General features: G+C 42.2%; 1 protein-coding gene across 1 annotated transcript in view; it reads left to right on the plus strand.

The window, feature by feature from the left end:
* AIG1 (androgen induced 1) overlaps positions 1-25,095 on the plus strand; it is a 194,424-nt gene that overhangs the window by 40,518 nt on the left and 128,811 nt on the right. Inside the window, exons 2-3 of the mRNA XM_077811780.1 lie at positions 8,418-8,573; positions 24,411-24,512. Coding sequence (XP_077667906.1) covers positions 8,418-8,573; positions 24,411-24,512 — 258 coding nt within the window. The remainder of the gene's footprint in view (positions 1-8,417; positions 8,574-24,410; positions 24,513-25,095) is intronic.

The following is a 25,095-nucleotide window of genomic DNA, read 5'->3' on the forward strand; positions in this document are numbered from 1 at the left end:
GAATCATGGTCATGACCCAATAATTAAGGTTGTAACTCAGTACGTTACAAAATGGCATCACTATCTCTCTGAGAGAACCCATTGTTAAACTCAAGGAGATCCCTAAATGTTCTTTGATCACAGCGCTGTATTGTGCCCAGGACTTTGCTTAAGTGTTTAGTTACGAGTAGAAGCATATTTGAATACAGCAGAAAATTGCTAAGCTTCCTTTTGTTACCCTGCATGCCTTCATAATCAATACCAAAAATTATTAGTCTCCTCTCCTTTGTTTTCAAGAAAGTTTTAATAGCAGAGTCCTTTACTGAAGTCTAATTACCAAGACATCTTGACTGTTAAAAAAAATAATAATAATTCTACATTTACTAACATGCTGCAAAGATTCTTCATAAATTTCCTTTGGGCTGAACAAGGGACTTAATGTTGCCTTTGGGAAGCAACTGCTCTTATGGTAGATTTGAGTCACTGTTGACTGGTGCAAACCAGAACAACCCTGAGGGCTGATTTAACTTGTCCTAGCATCTTTTGTGGGTAGAAAGAAAGGGGGAGTAAAGTTACTGATGTGCCCCCTCTGCTGCTCCAGATGCGCTGACCACTGCATGGTGGGGACAGTAATACTTACCTACTTGGCTAGGTGGTTGTGAGGATTCATTCATGTTTTTACAGTGCTTTGAAGAGACAGATGAAAATATTTCTTTGATTTTTTCCAGCTTTGGGACCATGGTTTTCAGAAGACAGTGTTTTTCTTTTCCTATTTCCATAACTGTCACAACACTACTGAGATTCATCAGTCTTGGTCATTTGTGAATGTAACATGAATGACACATTCAGGATTGATGAGTCACCAGTTAAAAAGTAGCTGTTTCCTTATTGATTTTTTTTAAAAAAACAACTCATTTAATCATTCTCCTCACTTTTTTCAAGTCTTTTTTTCAAGTCTGCTCTACCAAAATGATCTACACCTGGTGGCTTTCAGACAGGTTTTTTTCAATATTCAATAAGCAGATCAGTTGCAAATATTTCCAGAACATTAGGACACTTAAATTGAACTTCATGTTTCTGTTGCAGGGGGGTCCTACCAGTCAGTCTGGAAAGATTACTCTTTAATAAAATTTATTTATTTTGGGGAATAAATAGTTTACGTGTCAAGTTTTAGGGACCTTCCAGCCATCAGAAACCTTATCCTGAAGTTCAGTTTAGTACAGACAGCTGCAATGCAAGACTTTTTACCCTACTTAACTAACTATCCCAAACAGTGCCTAGAGTGCTGCCTTTCCTGCTGATTGCTGAGCACTGCTTAGGAGACACTACCAATCCTCCTGAAATGTATAAAATCAGCATTTAAGACAAAATAATGGCATAACTTTCTGTGCAGAGTATAATACTAATAAGATTAAGTTTTAGCAAAGAAAAACATAAAAGATGTAATCTAATAATACCAAAATACATTCTGAATAAACTATATTACACATGTTTGCTGACTGGATGATATAAGTTTAATTAAATTATACTGTCTTATAAACAGAATATGGTAGGTAGTAATGGCAGCTTTTGTATGTATAGTGCAAGAAAGCAAGGGGGGATTGGGGATTATTACAAAATGAATGTAGTACAAGCTACTTAAAATCAAAAAGATAAAGATGAAATTGAATTGTAGTTTCTTAAATGCTTCTACAAGTGAAATTCATGTTTCCTCAGATATATTAGATGGGGTGAAATAGAAGGAGACAAATCTAAAATTGGGGGAAAAAAACCACCTAAGAAAACTCTTTCTTTTTCTGAAGGTGAGAGGTTGGAATGTGTGTGTCTGAGGGGAGTGATCCAAGTAAAAATTATTGCACTGATTTCAGAATGTGTAGTACTCTTCATTCTCAGAATCTGGTCAAATTCTTATTTATATTGCTGTGATATTCTGTATTTTGTCCATTCCATCTCTTCATGTGCTACATAGTAGAAGATTCCTGGCTGTTAGCACTTCTGAACCAGATGGCATATTCTTCTGTCATGTTGAGATCATGCTGAAAATGCCATCTATGTAAAACAGCTGAGACATAACACTTTGACATCAGGTTTTCAATAGTTACATAGCTATTGGTTTTTATCAGTTACCATTCATTTTTGGCCATTAATTTTTTTCCTGAGTTTTATTTACAGATGAGAATGAGTATATATTAAATGCATTATTAACCCCCCAACCCACCCGATTCCCCACACAAATACTGGATTTCTAAGGATTTTTGCCAGTTTACCTAACTCAAGTCCTGTCCATAGCATCAAAGAACTTTATATGGTTTTGAAAAAAATATTAACCATGTTATGGAAACTGCTTTTAAAACTACATTAGTACAACCACACAGCTTCTCTGGTAAGTGTGTCATAACATATCCAACATGGTTCTTGAGAGGTAGTCAACTCTGGTAAGGCAGAATAGTGTTTCTGACTAAGGCCTGAATGCAGAAAAGGAAGTAGGCATCTAACTTCTTATTTTAGGCATTTGGATCCTGGTTTCAGCATCACTGCAATACACAACTCTGGCTTCCCCCACCAAATCCTCTAGGCACCGAAACTCACTTGGCACCTAAGTTTTTGTAGTAAAAGTTTCCTTAGCGCCTGTGTTTCTGCCCTGAGCATGTGCATTGCTGCCTCATTTTCAGTGACTGGACACCTATCTCCTGCTTAAGCCACAGAGCAATTCACAACCTGGGGAAGACGGGCATTTGGCTGCCTAAGGTTCATGCAGGGCCTGATGCAATAGGTGTGCTCAGAAGCAATTTACCAGATTGAGCCACTCGGGTGAGTTCACACACAACAGTTGGGGAAGTAGGGAAGAGGAGAAGGACTTCCCTCAGAGCTTTTACCCTAGTACTTAGAGCTAAACCACCTGGGTTTGGGAGACCCCTGGTTCAACTGCCTGCCCCATGTGAGGGGGTGAAGAGATTTGAACTGCAACCTGCCACCTCTCCAAAGAGTGCTCCAACCAGTGGGCTATGGGATAATCTGATGTGACTTTCCCTCAATCTCTCCTGTTGTTGTTGTTGCATTCATGATAAATGACAAAAGAGTAATTGGAGCAGAGAGACTGGACTGGACCTGGTGTTTCCCACTTCCTGGGTGAGCTCTGACCATCAGGTGCTATAGAGTCATTTGAGGAATTCTCGTGCTTGTACTGTCTCCTTCTCCCTCTCCCTCTCCCTGGCCCACGTGACTCTTTAAGAGAGAGAGCCAGGGAGAGGGAGGCAGCACAGAGTATGAGAATTACTCTATAACCTTGTGGTTAAAGAGAGAGAAGCCTATATAACTTAGATGGCAAAGTCCCATTTTCAGAAGTGATTTAGGCACTTAGCAGCTCAAGTTCCACTGACTTTCAGTGAGACTTAAGCTCCTATATAATAATAATGTCTTCTGCAGTTTCCACAGTATGCATCCGATGAAGTGAGCTGTAGCTCACGAAAGCTCATGCTCAGATAAATTGGTTAGTCTCTAAGGTGCCACAAGTACTCCTTTTCTTTTTGCAAATACAGACTAACATGGCTGTTACTCTGAAACCTGTCATTAAGCTCCTGTGTGCCTAAATAACTTTTGAAAGGACTTAGCTGTTTAAGTCATGTAGCCCTTGCAACACAGAGTAGAGCAACACCTAAATACCTTTAAAAATCAAAGCCTAAGACTCAATCTGGGTTCTTTCCTTCTCATTCATGAGCACTGCATGCCAGATTCTGTGCAATCTCATTGGTTTAAAATCATGCTCTCAGTTACACCGAAGGAACCCCACTAGATTTCAGTGAGCCAGATTGGCACAGTTGTGTAAAAGGTGGAGGAAGAGGGTGAAAGGAGCCAGTGGATGGTGACCTGTGTCATGTGATATGGACTTATTAATGTCTTATAACGCTGACTCATGTGATGTGACTAAATCCAGGAAATAAAATTGAGTCTCTTTTTCCACTTCCTGTGTCACATTCTTATTATGGGAGCTTTGTCCATATTTGTGCATTACAGTCTATACACTAGGAGAGGACTCTCAGGATAGGATGAGGGTAGTGACAGGATTCCAGATTTTTATAAGGCTGACCATCACTGTGGCATTTGTACACCTTCCATAAAAAATAAACACAATATATATCTCTCTACTGGCAAAAATAAGTTTTAAGGTATTGTTGGGATTTAAATAAATAGGAATGTGCGTATGTGTGTATGCATTGAGGTGTCTCTGAGCATTCCAACAATAATAAAAAATATGTTCACGACACCAGATTATTTTACTGATCCATTATGTCAAAAGCCTGAAAAATAGAAACAACAGTGCTCGAAGGTGACAAGGAGTGTAACAGATAATCTGAGGTAATAAATCATATTAGGGTTTTTTTTTTCCCCAAACCATGGATTTGGCAAACTATAAAAAGTGTAATTTATGTGGACTGACAGATACCAGCAATTTTTGTTTTCGCATGCTGGTAGAGCTAAAATTTGGTGCTATTGTTTGGGCTGCTTGTTGTCTTAGAAGAGAGAGTAATAACAAATACATATAAGGCTGCCTTCAAAGGAAAACTTATTCAGATACTGACAATATTTGGGAATTGCGAATGAAATGCCTAGAAGTTTGGAGATACGAATTATATTCTCAGAACAGTGAACTATAGCCACAAACTCATAATTATGAATCCCTCAAAAATACATTCCCCTTCTTTTTCACTGGAAACTTACCTGTAAGTAAACTAGGAGGTAGTATTACGTGAAAAGGCATGTTAATTTTATGCACAACCAGGGCCATTTCTGGAATGTATAAAGGCGATTTCACCCATTATGTCAATTTCTTGTTTTTGTTTCTTGATTACTATTGCATGTTTGTTTTACATAATGGACCTGTATTTATTTCTTTTTGTAAATCTGTGCTCTCTTCAAACTCTGTTCACAGGCTACCAGTATCTCTTTCTACATGGATGAGACCCAGACTTGCAAATTTAAAAAAAGAAAAAAAAAAAAAGTTTGCCTGCATTTTGCAATTTTCACCGGGGTCCTAGTGGGGAGCCAGCTGTACTCACTCAATTAGGGTGAACTGCAAAGAAGGGGCAGACAATCCCAGTAAAGTTGGTGGATATTCCAATAAAATTTATCAAGCCAGTATAAAACAGCATCTTTATTACCTCACTGGTTACTCAGAAGTCCAAACAACACAGTTCCCTTAAAGTGATCCGGCCTTAGGCCTCCATTCAGGTACCTAAGTCAAATATGATGATTTTTGAAAATCTTCTTTCATCATATAAAAGAAAAGGTTCTACCTATCCCAAAGAATTGGACACATTACCTTCCAGACTAATGAAAGTTTCAGATCTTACCCAAATACACACTACAGCCAATTCTTATTAACTAAACTAAAATTTATTTTAAAAAAAGAGAGAGAGTATGGTTAAAAGATCAATATGCATACAGACATGAGTTCAATTAATTGAGATTCAGATTCATAGCATAGATGGTGAGCTTTGTAGTTGTAAAGAGTTCTTTCTGAAATAGTTCATAGTTTACAGTCTAACGTCCAAATATATTCAGGGTATACCAGCATAACTGGGACCTTATTCTTGGGACTCAAACTTCCCCTGATGAAGCCTAAGCAGATCTGAGATGAACAGGATCAGGTTCCAAGGGTCTTTTTATACAGTGTTCTAGCATCTACTTGACTGCACAGTCGTGGATAAACAATAGACTTTTGATGTAACTTTTCGCTTTCTAAACACTACCAGTAATTAGTTACACAAATTAACAGGGGACAGTTTGCTTGTTCCTGCACCGTTCGCAGATTATTTGCTATACATATTTCAGGGAAGGGGTTGGAATGGGAGCAGGGAAGGGGTGGAAAGAGGCGGGGCAGGGCCTCATGGAAGGGGTGGAGTGGGGGCGGGGCTGGCACAGCAGGGGGGTGGGTATCAGTGATGCGGCCCTCAGGCCAATGTACTAGTCCTCATGTGGCCCTTGTGGTCATTTGAGTTTGAGACCCCTGCTGTAGAGACTCATATTTTCAGCTCTGGAGGTCCCCGGTTCAATTCCCAATTTTGGACAAAAGGGCAGTTGTCAAGATAGCACTTCTTATGCATTGTATGTAGGGAAGAAAGTGATTAGCCATAGCTCTGTGTGCTATTTGTATGGGGGAGTTGGGGAAGCTTCCTCCCTAAACTCTGAAGTATTTATTCCTGGCTCTATTCAGTAACTCTCTGTCAGGAAATGTATTTTTCCCTCCTGTCTTATATTTTTCTGTAGTTTTCATTGTTAGTTGTTAAATTTATTTGTTATACATTATCCCTCATACCACAACTTTTGAATCCTATGGATAGCTTCCTTCCCTTCAGTATTTTCACAAATTCATCACTATACATTATGATAGCATTATATTTCCCCCCATGTAATTTTGTCCTCATAGCAGAATAACTGAAAGAAGCAGCTCAGTTTATGATTGATTAGGAAATGTACAATTTCAGTTCCCTTTGGAAATGTGGGTGTTTCAGGCTATATTACTTTGAATAGATCTCATTTCAGGAAATCATAGTTAGATTTGCAAACAACCTATTAGGTCACTCATCCAAACTCTGCCAGTGCAGTATTGGTCCCTACAGTATATTCTTGAATGTTTTGTCCAATCTCACTTTGAATGACTCAAGCAATAAGGCTTCCACTACTTCCTCTGGGAGACTATTCCATGGTCTAATAGATTTCACTGTTAGGAAATATTTCCTGTCACTTGGCCTACATTTTCTTATGCTCAGATTCATCTAGTTATTTGTAGTTATACTTCTCTAGACCTCCCTTAACAGGACCTTTTCCTTCCTTGATACTTATACCCTTCAGTAAATTGTAGATGGTTAACAAAAAGAAAAGGAGTGGCACTTGTGGCACCTTAGAGACTAACCAATTTATTTGAGCATGAGCTTTCGTGAGCTACAGCTCACTTTATCGGATGCATACTGTGGAAACTGCAGCAGACTTTATATATACACAGAGACCATAAAACAATACCTCCTCCCACCCCACTCTCCTGCTGGTAATAGCTTATCTAAAGTGATCATCAAGTTGGGCCATTTCCAGCACAAATCCAGGTTTTCTCACCCTCCACCCTCCCACACACAAACTCACTCTCCTGCTGGTAATAGCCCATCCAAAGTGACCACTCTCTTTACAATGTGTATGATAATCAAGGTGGGGTTAACGGATCTCTTTGGTCATCATTTGGCCAAGGTAAAACATTTTTAGCTCTTGTAATCTTTCCGTATAAGTAGGCCATCTGATTGGTGGGGAGATTATTTTTGATTAAATGCTGTCTTAAAAGAAGCAAAGAGGAAAAAATGCATTAGCATCGTGGAGTTTCAGGGGACCCAAAATCTTATTTTTAAAATCAAAATGTTTAGGTTTTTTGAGTTTTAAGTAGAAGTGGAGAGTTTCCCCAAAGAACTTAAATTTTTTTTTCTAACTCTAACAATTTATCATGTATCATGGCTGGCATCATCAGTGCATGTTTTGGAATGTTGCTTGATCTATGTTCTGCACTAGTTTTTAAGAAAAATGTGTGCCTCTGCAGTATATGCGGAGGGAGCTGTGGCAGCAGCAATAACACAAGCTGTTCCGTTAGTGTGGTGATGACACAGGATGCTCAGTGGGCATTTGAAGGCCTGTTTGCTAATTTACAGCCAGTAGTGAGAAAATTGAGCTTCTGGAATTCTGCAACAGCATCACCAGACAGCTCAGGTAAGATAGCCAGGTGGAGAAAAAATGGAGGGAAGGATTCTTGGGGTAGAAATAATTTTTTCATGTTGAATCCTAACAACAGACCCCTTACTTGTAAATCAGTCCCTCCAACCATTTAATCATTTATGTTGTATTTTTCTGAATTCCCTCTGACTGGTATCATAGAGTCCAGAAATATATTGTTGTCTCACTTGCTTTTTGTTTTTGTTTTTTTCTTCCATATTGCAAGTTCATATCCACTACCATCCTTGTAGGGTTTTCTAAGGTCCCTATTCTGCCAAGACTTGTGCATATATTTAATTATATTTTGCAGAATCTGTACCCAAGTAATTTTTTCCTATTTAATATAATAATGCTTAGCTCTTACATAACACTGTATAAACATGAACTAATAATCCTCATATTGGAATCTCCCTGTTGGACTGGTAACATTGAGAGGTTAAGTGACTTTCCCAAAGTGACACAATGAATCACTATCGGAGCTGAGATTTGACTTGAGGAGTTCCTTGCTGACTGTCCAGCACTATGCTCCATCTCTATGGTCCTGATTCAGTAAAACACTTAAAAACACATATGTAACTTTAGGAACACACTTAAGTGCTTGGATGACTCAGAGTCTTTATCTGTATCTCTATTGCATCTGATGATCTGTGTATTTATAGTCTTCAAGATTGGATTTTATTTCCATGCAGGTTATCCAGGCTGTCTTTTTTGGGATCTGCGTATTGACTGATCTCTCCAGTCTTCTCACCAAAGGAAGTGACAGCCAAGAACAAGAAAGACAGTTAAAAAAGCTCATTTCCCTCCGTGACTGGATGATGGCTGTTTTAGCCTTTCCTGTTGGAGTTGTAAGTATGGTGCTAAGCAGTTAATTTCACTGCCATGCAGGTGCATCATTTAACTTGTTCATTGTTTCCTGACCGTAAAAAGATTGACATGATTAGCAAAAGGGATAAATGACTGTGAAAAAAGGGGGAAATGGGAGCACAGTTTTGTCACACTTCAGTTATCCTGAAGATAACTTTCAGTTACTTTTTAATTTCATTTTTTAAAAATAATCCACTGTTGAGGCATCTGGATTCATGATATAAATAAAATGTACTTACACATTGGGACAGGGGTGGACAAACTACGGCCAATGAGCTGTTTTAAGCTGGCCCACAAACTCCTGCTGGGGAGCAAGGTCTGGTGCTTGCCCCGCTCCAGCCGGGGGGTCCAGGTCGGGGGCCACACCATGCGGCTCAGCCCTGCTCCAGCCTGGGCGCGGCCCTGCTCCAGCTGGGGCACTCCAGCTGTGGCATGGCCCCGCTCCAGGGTGCACAGTTGGGGGCTACACTGCATGGCTCCCGGAAGCAGCTGCGTGGCCCCACTCTGAAGGTTGGGGGCCACTTCATGCACACGAGCCGGAGAAGGGATATGCCGCTGCTTCCGAGAGCTGCTTGAGGTAAGCGCCACTCAGAGCCTGCACCCCTGAGCCTCTCCCCATCCCCCAACCCCCTGCCCTGCCCTGATCTCCCTCCTGCTCTCCAAACCGCTCGATTCCAGCATGGAGCACCCTCCTGCACTACAAACCTCTCATCCACAGCCTCACCCCAGAGCCCTCACCCACAGCTAGAACCTGCACCCCTTCATGCACCCCTGCCCCAGTCCTGATCCCCCTCCCGCCTTCCAAACCCCTCAGTCCCATCCCAGAGCACCCTCCTACACCCTAAACTCCTCATTCCCACCCCTACCCCAGAGCCTGCACCCCCAACCAGAGCCTTCACTCCCTCCCACACCCTAACCCCAATTTTGTGAGCATTCATGGTCTGCCATACAATTTCTATTCCCCAGTGTGGCCATCAGGCCAAAAAGTTTGCCCATCCCTGCATTAGGGTCTTGATCCTTTGCAAGTATGAGGTAGGTTGGCATATAGACTGTTTGGGATTCAAGTTGGATTCTTTCTATATTGCACATCATCATCAGTGATAGAAGCTCTGCCCTCCATGGGTTTGCACAAGTGTAACTGACTGGAGTTTGCTAAGCAATTCTGTTGATGATGCAAAAGAGAGTAGAATCTAGCACTCTCCCTGTTAGCCCTTGGGCTCTTCAGAGCTAAGAGGAGTAAAAACATGTTTTTGTCATTAAGGTGCACTAGTTTCTCTCCAACACACAGAGGGGGCAGAGTAAGAAGGCATTTATGAGTACTTTTCAGAGTAAAACTGCTCTTCTATGGCTCTTAAATCAATGGGACTTTTGCCATTGACTACAGTGGTGCAGGACTGGGCATGACGCAACTCAGATTGCCAGTGCTTTCCACCCAAAACTTGGACCAGGTTAGCAGAAGATTTATGAACCTTACAATAAGCACAGGCCCAAATTGTCAAGCTGTAATGAGACTGGAAATCATGCCTCATTTTTTGTTTCTTTATGAAAGTTTGCCAGTTCTAATTGCAACCTTGTGAACCACTGTTCTCCTTGTACTGTCTTCTAGCTATACTGTACTGTCTCCTGCCTGTACTGTATGAGTTCTCATTGTCGACAATGTTTCATAACAACTAGGTATCTGTTGTAACTTTACAGTTAACACACCAATTTAAAATATCAAATTTTATATACTTCGTCAGGCTTTGTTCAAATCCTTAGTGTGATATTTTACAGTCCACTCCATGAAGAAATACAGAATGCTTGTGCAAGGTTATAAAATATAAAACACATGTACAGCATTGTACAGGTGTTCCCTTCCCAGAACACCCAGTTGGTAGCCTTAAATTACTCATTAGCCATTTCTAAGGGTAACTGCTGCTATTCGTATTGGGTTAACTGGCTGCAATTTTTCTACTATGACATAAGAAACACACAGTAATAATTAATGTACTTTTAAAAAATATCTGGAAATAAACAGGCTTGCAAAATATCATTTTTTACAATTATATTTTGAGGAAGATTGGGAGTTATGTAGTAGTTGTGACTGTGACTGGTAACAGATGCTTTTCCTGCTGTTGTTACTAGAAAAGAGAGAGCCCCTTAAGAACAGCATTACATTATTTTTAAGTTTTTAATTGATTCTTTTTGGGAAAAAACTCACCATATTAGCTTTTACACACATCAAGAGACACATTCTCCTGCCTTTTCTGGCTCTCTCGCCAGCAATTCAGTATCCACAATGCCACTTACGATACTATGTTTCTCTCTCCTCTGTTTTAACTCTCTGCTGGCTTTTGTGTACTCCTTCAGTACCTCCTCTCATATTCCCAGCACTGAAACTTTTTAAGACCATTTGAGGCCTCCTGTGAAGACATTAGCTACAGCTTCTGTTGGCAGTAGCTGCAGTTTCTAAGCATTCGGAGCTATATCTATTTTTTTTCTTTCAGGCGTTACTTGTTTTGCCATCTGTGGAGGAGGAGCTAGCAAGCATTGTAAGCACTCTCTAAATGAGATGTACAAATGAGCATTCTCTAAATTAACCAGTTCCTAGGGGATATACTTCACACATGGGAACTAGCTGGTTTCCTAAGGGTTAAAACACACACAAATGTCCTGTATTGTCAAAGAAACCGAGAAAATAACTAGCTAAGTATATTGTAAATATAGTCTTTCTCTCTCTTTTTTTTACTAAAGGTGATCTCCAGATAGGGAACAAAATGTCTTTGCTTCATTTTTTGCTCTTAATTTTGTACAAAGAAGGCCTAAAAAGATTTTGTTGTTCCCGTCTCTCCTGGCTGCTGGGAGACAAACAGTAGAGCCTCCGAATGTAACACTCAGCAGCCAGACTCAGACTTTTCTGAATGTCTGGTCCTTCACCAATCAAGAGTCCCTCCTGAAACCTGACTCTTTCTCCAATTCATCAGTTACCACTCACTGGGTATGTCTACACTATGGAATAAGGTCGAATTTATAGAAGTAGTTTTTTTAGAAATCGGTTTTATATATTCGAGTGTGTGTGTCCCCACAGAAAATGCTCTAAGTGCATTAAGTGCATTAACTCGGTGGAGTGCTTCCACAGTACTGAGGCTAGAGTCGACTTCCGGAGAGTTGCGCTGTGGATAGCTATCCCACAGTTCCCGCAGTCTCCGCTGCCCATTGGAATTCTGGGTTGAGATCCCAATGCCCGATGGGGCTAAAACATTGTCGCAGGTGGTTCTGGGTACATATCGTCAGGCCCCCGTTCCCTCCCTCCCTCCGTGAAAGCAAGGGCAGACAATCGTTTCGTGCCTTTTTTCCTGAGTTACCTGTGCAGACGCCATACCACGGCAAGCATGGAGCCCGTTCAGGTAACCGTCACCGTATGTCTCCTGGGTGCTGGCAGACGCGGTACGGCATTGCTACACAGTAGCAGCAACCCATTGCCTTCTGGCAGCAGATGGTGCAATACGACTGGTAGCCGTCCTCGTCGTGTCCGAGGTGCTCCTGGCCACGTCAGCTGGGAGCGCCTGGGCAGACATGGGCGCAGGGACTAAATTTGGAGTGACTTGACCAGGTCATTCTCTTTAGTCCTGCAGTCAGTCCTATTGAACCGTCTTATGGTGAGCAGGCAGGCGATACGGATTGCTAGCAGTCGTACTGTACCATCTTCTACCGGGCAGGCAAGAGATGAGGATGGCCAACAGTCGTATTGTACCATCTTCTGCCGGGCAGGCAAGAGATGAGGATGGCTAGCTGTCGTACTGTACCATCTTCTGCCGAGGAGCCATGAGATGTGGATGGCATGCAGTCCTTCTGCACCGTCTTCTGCTAGCCAAAGATGTAAAAGATAGCTGGAGTGGATCAAAACAAGAAATAGACCAGATTTGTTTTGTACTCATTTGCTTCCCCCCGTCCCCGTCTAGGGGACTCATTCCTCTAGGTCACACTACAGTCACTCACAGAGAAGGTGCAGCGAGGTAAATCTAGCCATGTATCAATCAGAGGCCAGGCTAACCTCCTTGTTCCAATAAGAACAATAACTTAGGTGCACCATTTCTTATTGGAACCCTCCGTGAAGTCCTGCCTGAAATACTCCTTGATGTAAAGCCACCCCCTTTGTTGATTTTAGCTCCCTGAAGCCAACCCTGTAAGCCGTGTCGTCAGTCGCCCCTCCCTCCATCAGAGCAACGGCAGACAATTGTTCCGCGCCTTTTTTCTGTGCGGACGCCATACCAAGGCAAGCATGGAGGCCGCTCAGCTCACTTTGGCAATTAGGAGCACATTAAACACCACATGCATTATCCAGCAGTATATGCAGCACCAGAACCTGGCAAAGCGATACCAAGCGAGGAGGCGACGTCAGCGCGGTCACGTGAGTGATCAGGACATGGACACAGATTTCTCTGAAAGCATGGGCCCTGCCAATGCATGCATCATGGTGCTAATGGGGCAGGTTCATGCTGTGGAACGCCGATTCTGGGCTCGAGAAACAAGCACAGACTGGTGGGACCGCATAGTGTTGCAGGTCTGGGACGATTCCCAGTGGCTGCGAAACTTTCGCATGCGTAAGGGCACTTTCATGGAACTTTGTGACTTGCTTTCCCCTGCCCTGAAGCGCATGAATACCAAGATGAGAGCAGCCCTCACAGTTGAGAAGCGAGTGGCGATAGCCCTATGGAAGCTTGCAACGGCAGACAGCTACCGGTCAGTTGGGAATCAATTTGGAGTGGGCAAATCTACTGTTGGGGCTGCTGTGATGCAAGTAGCCCAAGCAATCAAAGATCTGCTGATATCAAGGGTAGTGACCCTGGGAAATGTGCAGGTCATAGTGGATGACTTTGCTGCAATGGGATTCCCTAACTGTGGTGGGGCCATAGACGGAACCCATATCCCTATCTTGGCACCGGAGCACCAAGCCGCCGAGTACATAAACTGCAAGGGGTACTTTTCAATAGTGCTGCAAGCTCTGGTGGATCACAAGGGACGTTTCACCAACATCAACGTGGGATGGCTGGGAAAGGTACATGACGCTCGCATCTTCAGGAACTCTGGTCTGTTTCAAAAGCTGCAGGAAGGGACTTTATTCCCAGACCCGAAAATAACTGTTGGGGATGTTGAAATGCCTATATGTATCCTTGGGGACCCAGCCTACCCCTTAATGCCATGGCTCATGAAGCCATACACAGGCAGCCTGGACAGTAGTCAGGAGCTGTTCAACTACAGGCTGAGCAAGTGCAGAATGGTGGTAGAATGTGCATTTGGACGTTTAAAGGCGCGCTGGCGCAGTTTACTGACTCGCTTAGACCTCAGCGAAACTAATATTCCCACTGTTATTACTGCTTGCTGTGTGCTCCACAATATTTGTGAGAGTAAGGGGGAGACGTTTATGGCGGGGTGGGAGGTTGAGGCAAATCGCCTGGCTGCTGGTTACGCGCAGCCAGACACCAGGGCGGTTAGAAGAGCACAGGAGGGCGCGGTACGCATCAGAGAAGCTTTGAAAAACAGTTTCATGACTGGCCAGGCTACGGTGTGAAAGTTCTGTTTGTTTCTCCTTAATGAAACCCCCCGCCCCTTGGTTCACTCTACTTCCCTGTAAGCTAACCACCCTCCCCTCGATCACCACTTGCAGAGGCAATAAAGTCATTGTTGCTTCACATTCATGCATTCTTTATTCATTCATCACACAAATAGGGGGATGACTACCAAGGTAGCCCAGGAGGGGTAGAGGAGGAGGGAAGGAAAATGCCACACAGCACTTCAAAAGTTTGCAACTTTAAAATTTATTGAATGCCAGCCTTCTTTTTTTTGGGCAATCCTCTGTGGCGGAGTGCCTGGTTGGCTGGTGGCCCCCCCACTGCGTTCTTGGGTGTCTGGGTGTGGAGGCTATGGAACTTGGGGAGGAGGGCGGTTGGTTACACAGGGGCTGTAGTGGCAGTCTGTGCTCCAGCTGCCTTTGCTGCAGCTCAACCATACACTGGAGCATACTGGTTTGGTCCTCCAGCAGCCTCAGCATTGAATCCTGCCTCCTCTCATCACGCTGCCGCCACATTTGAGCTTCAGCCCTGTCTTCAGCCCGCCACTTAGTCTCTTCAGCCCGCCACTTAGTCTCTTCAGCCCGCCACTTACTCTCTTCAGCCCGCCACCTCTCCTCCCGGTCATTTTGTGCTTTCCTGCACTCTGACATTATTTGCCTCCACGCATTCATCTGTGCTCTGTCAGTGTGGGAGGACAGCATGAGCTCGGAGAACATTTCATCTCGAGTGTGTTTTTTTTTCTTTCTAATCTTCACTAGCCTGTGGGAAGGAGAAGATCCTGTGATCATTGAAATACATGCAGCTGGTGGAGAAAAAAAAAGGGACAGCGGTATTTAAAAAGACACATTTTATAAAACAGTGGCTACATTCTTTCAGGGTAAACCTTGCTGTTAACATTACATACATAGCACATGTGCTTTCGTTACAAGGTCGCATTTTGCTTCCCCCCACCGCATGGCTACCCCCTCAACCCTCCCCCCTCCCCGTGGCTAACAGCGGGGAACATTTCTGTTTAGCCACAGGCAATCAGCCCAATAGGAACGGGCTCCTCTGAGTGTCTGCTGAAGAAAAGCACTCTATTTCAACCAGGTGACCGTGAATTATATCTCACTCTCCTGAGGATAACACAGAGAGATAAAGAACGGATGTTGTTTGAACGCCAGCAAACATACACTGCAATGCTTTGTTGTACAATGATTCCCGAGTACGTGTTACTGGCCTGGAGTGGTAAAGTGTCCTACCATGAAGGACGCAGTAAGGCTGCCCTCCCGAGAAACCTTTTGCAAAGGCTATGGGAGTGCATCCAGGAGAGCCGCGAATGCCAGGGCAAAGTAATCCTTTCACATGCTTGCTTTTAAACCATGTATAGTATTTTAAAAGGTACACTCACCGGAGGTCCCTTCTCCACCTGCCGGGTCCAGGAGGCAGCCTTGGGTGGGTTCAGGGGGTACTGGCTCCAGGTCCAGGGTTAGAAACAGTTCCTGGCTGTCGGGAAAACCGGTTTCTCTGCTTGCTTGCTGTGAGCTATCTACAACCTCCTCCTCCTCCTCCTCCTCCTCATCATCATCTTCTTCTTCTTCTTCGTCCCCAAAACCTGCTTCCGTGTTGCCTCCATCTCCATTGAAGGAGTCAAACAACACGGCTGGGGTAGTGGTGGCTGAACCCCCTAAAATGGCATGCAGCTCATCATAGAAGCGGCATGTTTGGGGCTCTGACCCGGAGCGGCCGTTCGCCTCTCTGGTTTTCTGGTAGGCTTGCCTCAGCTCCTTACGTTTCACGCGGCACTGCTTCGGGTCCCTGTTATGGCCTCTGTCCTTCATGCCCTGGGAGATTTTGACAAAGGTTTTGGCATTTCGAAAACTGGAACGGAGTTCTGATAGCACGGATTCCTCTCCCCATACAGCGATCAGATCCCGTACCTCCTGTTCGGACCATGCTGGAGCTCTTTTGCGATTCTGGGACTCCATCATGGTCACCTCTGCTGATGAGCTCTGCATGGTCACCTGCAGCTTGCCACGCTGGCCAAACAGGAAATGAGATTCAAAAGTTCATGGTTCTTTTCCTGTCTACCTGGCCAGTGCATCTGAGTTGAGAGTGCTGTCCAGAGCGGTCACAATGGAGAACTCTGGGATAGCTCCCAGAGGCCAATACCGTCGAATTGTGTCCACAGTACCCCAAATTCGAGCCGGCAAGATCGATTTAAGCGCTAATCCACTTGTCAGGGGTGGAGTAAGGAAATCGATTTTAAGAGCCCTTTAAGTCAAAATAAAGGGCTTCATCATGTGGACGGGTGCAGGTTTGCATAGATTTAACGCTGCTAAATTCGACCTAAAGTCCTATTGTAGACCAGGGCACTGTGGTGTTAACCAGTAGGGAGAGGGATAACAAAATATAGGAAGGCAGATTCTGGCACATTCACTTGAGTGGGGCTACTTGTAGAATAAGATACTATGCAGTGTGATTAAGGGTGTGCCCACAAGTAGCTTAGGTCTAATGCCATTATTGTTCTGCAAATATATAAAATATGAAAATATGCAGTGAGGTCTTTATACGTCAGAGGCTGTAGAGAAATTATTATACAACAGAGAAAAATTAAAATTCCCTAACTTCCCCTATTCTCTCAACAGCTTCCTCCTTACAGAAAACAGTACTGGAAAGCAGGTTTCCTTGAAAAGTGCCCAAACAGCTCTCTAAAGGGCTTCTCAGTGGTTTACATTAGGGGCATGTGGGAATCTCAAAATAGAAAATTAAACAGATGTGAATAAAATGCTAATTAGATTTCTGATTGAAACCAGAGTGGTCATGCTTAAAAACTTGTCAGTGGCCTTACACAGCTAAATTAATGTTACATAAATATTTTGTGTTATTCTGTGCTCTTTATACAGAATAATTCATACATTGGGATAAAGTTATTCAAGGAAGAATTGGAAAGTTTTTAAGTGCAATAACTGCAGTTCTGAGAATTATTCTAAATAATTGGCTCTCAGTTTCCTGCTTTCTAAAGTCTTCAAAATGGATTGGTCTGAAAAATAGATGAGAAAGCAGGTTTCCACTCCCAAGTCAAACAATGATGTGTGTAGTGGGGAAAAAACCCTAACAAAACACAGCTTTTTATTTATAGTGCCTCCTCATAAATAAGTATCACAGTTAAGCCATCGGGGTAGCCTGGTCAACATCCTCCTCCCTCCCCACAAAAAACAAAACCAGCCTTCCCCCCCCACAAGTAAAACACAACAACAGCAATGGAAACAATAGCCAGAAGATATGCAAAACCTTGCCTCTTTTGTGTTATGTTCCATATTTCTCCAGCTGCTCAAATGAAACATGAGCTGTTTTAGGAGCATAAAAAAAAAAAAAACATACGAGCTTGTTAGATGGAACCAATAACCATCACTGACTACCTTGTTGTCCTTTTTAATAGGACTTTTAGTGATAGATTTTCTGTTTTTATTTAATGAAACCAGAAAATAATGGCCCAATTTTGCCATTCTTACTCATGGTAAGTAGCAGTTTATTCCATGAATAGTCTCATTGGACAACATTCTGATACCTTTACTCCAGTTAAGTGGTACCTTACGGTACTATTCAATGTGAATAAGTGTATAGGAACCTGATCCATTAAATTAATGGTACGGTTTGCATACTAAAGTATTGCTCAAAAGACCTCATTCCTATTTATGCTAAATTCATTTTCCACCAACCTAGCAGTAAAAAGTGGCCTTAAAGTGGCAGTAAATTACAGTCTAGAGCAGTATGAAGTACCCTTAGTGAGACTATGAATGAATCTCAAAGCGAATAAGGGGATAAGTGTGGCAGAGTCTCTTCCAATGTTTTTAGTTTATCCCTCTTGTTTTCTGTTTGTTTGTCACAGATCACAAAGTCTGCCAAGTTTTCACGGCTAATTCAGTGTTTTATGTAAACTGTATATGGCAGTATCGTGTTTCTTGTAATTCATGTAGTAGAAGAAGAAGGTGAATAGGTATTTCTAGGTGATTAAAATTGTGCTTTTGTATTTTCAAGAGCTCAGCCTCTTCCTGTGTATATAAAAATACCCTTTTCCCTAGTCCTTCCCATTTCAATAATCATAAACAAACTTTCAAAGATTTATCATTTATCTTTTGGTATTCTATAGTTGGCTTTTTTTAAAAAAAATTCTTTTAGCCACACACACAGCTGACCTATTGAGTATTTGCTGGAGGAACACTGAAAAGATCACTCCTGCACAAACCTAACTAGTAGTCATTCTGTCTTAGAAGCCAGGCATGGAAGAGATCTTAGGTCTTCCAGTCATTTTAAATCCTCTTCCCCTGTCTTCTAAGTCTAAGAAAATTACTGCAGATATTTGCCAGCTGTCCCCATCTAACGCCTTCCCCCTACTAGCCTATAAATGACAGGAATTGCCACACTAGAACAGACCAATGTCCTAGTCTGATATTTTGCCATCGAGAGTGGCCAATGCCAAATGCTCCAGATGAAAACTTAAAACTCTAATTGTGCAGCTCCATCCTGTGTAGGAAATTTCTTCCTGTAACAGGATGGCTTGCCCCCTGTTGTCTGGAGGGCCTGGGGCTAGCTAACCTGGATTACTAAAGAGACACAGCTGGGTTGGATCAGGAACTTCCCTATAAAAGGCAGTGGATGGCTGTAGTGGAGGGGGAAAGCTCAAGAAGCTATGACAGAGTCTGCAAAGAATGAGGAAAGGCTCCTGCAGGGAAAACCCTGACACGAGGGGATTTTCCCCAGGCATAGACATCTGGCAAAGATCCAGTCGAAGCAGGGGATAGAGTGCAAAGGCCTCAGGAAGGCCTGGGAGGAGTAAGAGAAACCTTGTGTGATGTGGACTTATGAATGGACTTTATTTGAGATTTTGTGTTTTATTGCAATTTGTAAACCCAAACTCCAAGGAGGGGTATTTAGGACCAAGAAAATGCCTGAAGTGACGTTTTATTTGAACTGTGCAAGAGGAGAAAATGAGGTAGGCTGCCTGTAGCATGACCTTGGGCCATGAGGGAGCAAACAGGAGGTGGTTGGCCCACTGCACTTCCTAATTCCTCAGCTCCTGCCCCTTATGACTTTCTTGATAGGCCTTTATAAAATGCATTTGGGTGGAGTGTCAACTGGTGTAAATAGGTGTAGCTCCATGGAAGTCAATGCTATGCTAGTTTACATCAGCTGGGGTTAGCCATAATGAAACTTCACATTTATATAGTGCCTTTCGTTGTGTAGAATCCCAAAGATCCTCACAAAGCATACACATATAGCACCACTTTACTACAGCCACCTCAGAGAGGAAGTCAGAAAGCTTACATCAAACTGCACAACAATGTGTGGAGAAGAAATTTTGCCCAAGGTCACAGGAGAAAATCTTTACTCTTACAAAAAGCACCAGAGGGTCTTTTTGTTCATGCAGAACAGATAAAGCATCCAGTTTTCCCTAGAAATCACTCAGGAAATGAGTGAAACTTAATTGTATGGGTTATCCAGAAACAAAAATATGCAGTAAAAAAAATTCCATTCATTTATATGGTAGTTTTTTTGGTTAGGTGCACATAAACAGCAAATTACACAGTTTTGGCCTCCCTCTGTCAGTTTCTTTGCTTCAATTTCTTTTGTTTTACTAATGCCCTTGGTGACTCAAAAGGAGAAATAACAAACAGTTTCCTGTTTCATGCTTTAAAATTTCCCCCTCAGTTGTATTTTGTGTTCTTTCTGTGTTACTTTCTGAAGCTTTAAAGCTGAGGGGGAAATTGAGTAATGTTTTTTTCTGAAGTGGAAGAAGGAAATTGTTTCTTGGGCCTTAGTAACGCTTTTGCAGCTGTTGTGTATTGTTTAGTGATATTGAGTTGCATATTACAAATCAGTTACTCCTTCTCAGAGAGAACCCAAAGCCCACTTGAGAAACCGACGTGCCCACTTGTCTAGAGTGTACATAGAATACAATGAGTAGCAAAGGAGGGTCCTTCTTGTGGCTTTTATGTGCTATTTAACTTCCTCCTGACTATCCAAGTGGTATTGTCTGCAGAAGGGGAGAGAAGGAATTAACATAGGTCATAATTTTGCCATTCTTACTCATGTGGTGCAGCACCTTTGTCCACAAGTAATCTCTTACTGCTGCACAAAAATAAAGGTGGCAGACTCAAGTTGGCAGGAAGCTTAAGGGGCGCAGGCCAAAATGCAGCAATGTGACTATGACAGATATGGCAATTTCCTGCAATATCCCTGAGAAGCCTTACTGAATTAAGTTTAAGTAGCTTTGTAGTCCATTGTATTAAAAATACAAAATTTATGTATCATTGTGGGATTGTATGTAACTTCACTGTGGTGCAGGGGGTGGGATGTGGCCAATGTAAACCCTGGGATGTGTGAAGCTTCAAAGGCCCATTTTAAACAATGTGCCGGACAAGAAGGAACCTTTGTGACAAACAAAGCTGAGTGGGTTTCCTAAGAAATACTTGGAAGGAAGTAAAATCCCACCTCCAAACCCAACTGTTTAAAGCTACACCCTATGGGGAAACCCATTGTCTGCTGATTACCTGTTACCAGAATCTGAAGATCAGAGCCCTGATTTACATAAAGGAGGGTCTCTCAGATTCATGGAGGTGTCAGAGCTAACAGCTGTTATGAACTTGTAACCACAGAAAAAACCCTTGGTGGGATTTGAAGGGCTGGTCACCTGTCAGAGCCCTTGTTGGAGTTAGGGGTGATCTGGTAAGTTCATTAGCATGTGTTGAGGTTTTCTTATTGTTTTAAATATGTTTTCTCTGTAATGCTTTTATTTTAACAATAAATGTGTTTGTTTAGACAGGACTGTGTGATAACTTACAGCTTCAGGGAATTATACTGTTTATAACCTCTGAGGAGAAAGCAAAGTGGGCCTGCTTAGGCAGTCTGCCTCACTGGGGAACTCACAGTGTAGGTAGGAAACTGTGCGGTCTGAAGAAAAAAAAAACCTGGTCAGGAGGGAGAGAGACTTGGGCCTCTGTCCAGGAGAGGTGGTGGCAGAGGAACCGGAAGTCTAGGGTACGGGTGCCTTTGCTGGCCCACAGAGGGGGAATATGGGTGCAATTGCTCTGAACTGTGACAGTGACACCCCCATAGAGGCAGATTCTCTGCAGCATTAGCATCCGCTTTGTGCAGCAGAGTTGGGGAAAGGGAGAGAGCATCCCCGGGAGCTGATTATAGCTGCCTGGCTCTTTGCTACAACCTTGAGGCAGAGAAACTTGGGAGCAGCTCTTATTTGCACAGGTTGGCCTTGGTATTCTAGGAATGACATGGAAGCTGGGGATTGCTGAAGTGCATGGTGCTCTAGGCACTGCTTCTTCCCACTCCCATCATGCCTCTCCTGGGTCCTGAGATACTCCCTGTGCAAGGGACTGCAAGGAGGGAGGTATAGAAGCAAGTTCCAGTGGCTCTTTGCCTACCTGTGCTACCCCAGTTGGGCAGGGATTGCAGTACATGTAAATGGGGAGCTCATTTTCCCCTTCCCCCTCACTGAACAGCCACATGAAATCTAGCTGAGTTTAGCCCAAATTAAATTACACTAATACCGATATAAACACTCTCTGATATTGAAGAGAATCTTAAACCTATTTAGAAATATCAAACAATTGCTTATTAATCAAAGCAAGCCACAAGGGTGGGTAGGAAGCTATGTAAAATGTCCTAGAAATAAGATTTTTCTGTCATCCATATTAATTCATAAAAAAAGTTGGGATCAACCACTTAGAGACATTGACCGACCAATGTGAGAAGTATTCCTCCAATTAAAGAGACTTAGGTCAGTGTGGCAGCCGTTGAGTCTGAATGTCCTTCTCTTTGTTGGTTTACATTAGAACTGTAATGTTTTATTTTTTGTGTCTTTCCTTACGTCTGCCTGTGGTGGTGCTTTGCTAAGCAGCATTTACCGTCTGTAGCTCCAGATGGTTGCAACCAGCTATGTTGATTTAATTCCATCCATTGGCTGACTTTGGTTAAGAGACAGATGGTTCCTCCTCTCTTTTCTTACCTTTACCTCATTTTCCTATCATTTTACTTTGCCCCATGCAAAAATCCCAGACCCAAGTGTTTGCCAGTTTAGCTGGATTCATTCAAATATGTTTCAGCTTTACCTTTGGTACCATTGATTAATGTAGGATTTTCTCCATACAGAGTGCTTTCGAGCCTGATTTTCATGCTACATATGTTTTGATGTCCCAATTGGTCTTAATACATTCTTAGTGACCCATTGCAATACAACATGACTTCAAGGAAGTCAAAGGAGTTGGGAAACTTTGCTTTATTTCCCGATTGTTCAACTGTTCATATTTTGGCAGATAAGTGTCAACAGGTGTGTAAAGAGCTCTGTGATGCCAATACCAATACTGGCACAGAGGAGAGACTTCTTGAAGAGCACTTTATACTTTCAGTATTTTGCAGGCTGTCCATCATAACCTATTTTTTTCCTGGCGCCTACGCACAAGTTGAAGGGTCCAAACTTCTTTTGAGCACCAAAAGCCATCATAACAGATGGGAAAGTGTGTTGGAAACTAAGGAACTATGTACTGTATGTGCGCTGAAGGAACAATTTACCAGTCTACATCATCCAAACGTCTGTCTTCCTTAAGCATACATATCTGTGGTTAGGACGAGGTGCCACCGGTAATCTGTAACCTAAATTTTAATTTCCCAAAGCCAGAGGCATATGAAGTGAATTATGCTCATCCCATCCACTGATAATTTGCTGACCTTGAAACACCCTTGCCCCCATAAACCCCACATTCCTTGTTCCCACTCCTTAGTCCCCAAAAACCATCCCTCACCCAGCACAGTTGGACACATTCCCATTGAATTCATTGAGAGCTGCACCTGCTTGCTGTAGGGCTAAATTTGGTCTAATCTATTCTGCATGGAGATCCTGTAATCTCTCCTGAAACTTACCAGTGAAAGATTCCTGGACCTGTTGTCAGTTTTTCTGTAGCAAGTGATAGCCCTTTTATCCCTACAGGACTGTGAACATAGTTTGAACTGAACTCAAATTACAAAGAAAACAGTGTAGGTTCAAAGTATTTAGTTCTATGTTTTCTTTCCAACATTCAGGGTTTTATTAAGTTAAGCTAACACTAATATTTCTACATTGTGTTTATTTTAGATAGACTGCATTTTCAGGAAGGGAGAATACAAATTTAAAAAGCAAGCAGACCTTAAGAGGTTCATAATGTAGACATAGCTTCAATGGAAGCATAACCTACTTCTGTGAAATCTCCATGGCTGACAATGGAGTGTTCATAACACTCTGAATCAGGGGCAGGACTGTTAAATAGTAGAGAAAGAAAATGGAGCTAAATTAATGGTGAGCAAACCTCAAAAAATTTAGCAGTTCCAGCCTTCCAGTACTTATTGCTTTCAGTTAGGATAAAAATATTATGAGAAAAGCCTTTCAGTCTTTCTACTTTCATAGTCTTGGAGAGAAAGAGAAAATGCAGAGGTGGGTCAAAATAAAAAATGGTATAGAAAGAAGTTATCAGCTTTTTTGATCTTCAAAAGAAGTTAAAAGGTTTTGTACAAGCTTTGGCTAAAGGTTTAGGCTAGTATTTATTTTATTCAAACTCATTCTTCCATCCTCAGGTAAGGGGGGTGGGGGGAGAATGAATGCTCACTCTTTGGGCATCTAATAAGTTGTCTCTTTGACAAGAGCCAAGATGAGTTTCATATGGACAAGTGAGTAGGATGTTGGAAACCTATTTTTTTTCTTTTGGACCTCTGTGCATAAATTCTGTGAATAACACTTCAAGGGTTAGATTTATTTCTTGGTTAAGTGTTTGGTTGCGAAATGGGACATAAGAAGTGATGGCCTTCTATTCAAGGGTGAATTTCACCCCATATGAACAGAGCCCTAATACTCTTTTTGTTGATATATGCTGTATCTTGTGAGATTTCACATTGTTTTCTATGCTGTTAGCGGTAAAACATTATTAATATACCACATCTACTACTAAAATATAGTACTCAATTGTAACTTGGCCCCAAGTATATAACTAAAAAAGTTATTTCTCCAATCTAAATGTCAAACACAGAAAAGAAAAATTGTAACTTTTGAGAATGTAAAGAACACTCTCGACCACACTGAAAAAAAGGAAGACTGGGTTTATGACCAATAATGTCTGTCTGCCTGTTTGTAGATCTTTAGGTAGATGTAGAGCTATGGATAACTAAAATGAAAAAAGGCAGTGAAATCAGATAATTGACCATAAGCATTTTTTAAATTGTCTTTTCTTTCCCTTCTTTCAGTTTGTTGTGACAATGTTTTGGAGCCTCTATATCTATGACAGAGAAGTGGTTTACCCAAAGCTTCTTGATAATTTTATACCCTCTTGGCTGAATCATGGAATGGTGAGTATAGTAACACATGCACTGTCTTATGTAACCAAAGCTGTTAAGAGACTGGTTTCACCATGTAATGGTTCATGCATGTCTTGTACTAATGTCTGTAAAATTCTGATGAAAGAGCACATGATAATTAAGGAAGAAAGCTGAGCAAATGTAAAATCTGTACGTACTTTAGTCCCTTATTCTAGACTCGGAATAGACTTCTGTATATGCCTGGAACCTCCACACAAAAGTCAGCGAACCTGGAGCCCAGAACTGGTATAAGTCAGCATAGTTTATGGCGCTATGCAGATTTACACTAGCTGAGAATATTACCCTTACTGGTCAAAGCGTATGATTATTAGGCCTATTGAAGGAATCAATATGATTATATCACTGTAATTTGTGATGAAACCTGTTTTAACAATATGCTGGAAAGTGAGAGAAGCTTGTTCAAGAAATTAAATTAATTTCCGTGGGCCATACGGTACCCTTGTGTATGGTTGAAAAACTAACAAAAGTGCTAGCTGCCTAAGTATGCCAAAACTGTGTAGCAGAACCTACTTTAGATTATCCTTTTGAAAATGTGGACGTGTGTGTGGTTTTT

The sequence above is a fragment of the Eretmochelys imbricata genome, chromosome 3, assembly GCF_965152235.1.
Source record: "Eretmochelys imbricata isolate rEreImb1 chromosome 3, rEreImb1.hap1, whole genome shotgun sequence".
NCBI lineage: Eukaryota > Metazoa > Chordata > Testudines > Cheloniidae > Eretmochelys > Eretmochelys imbricata.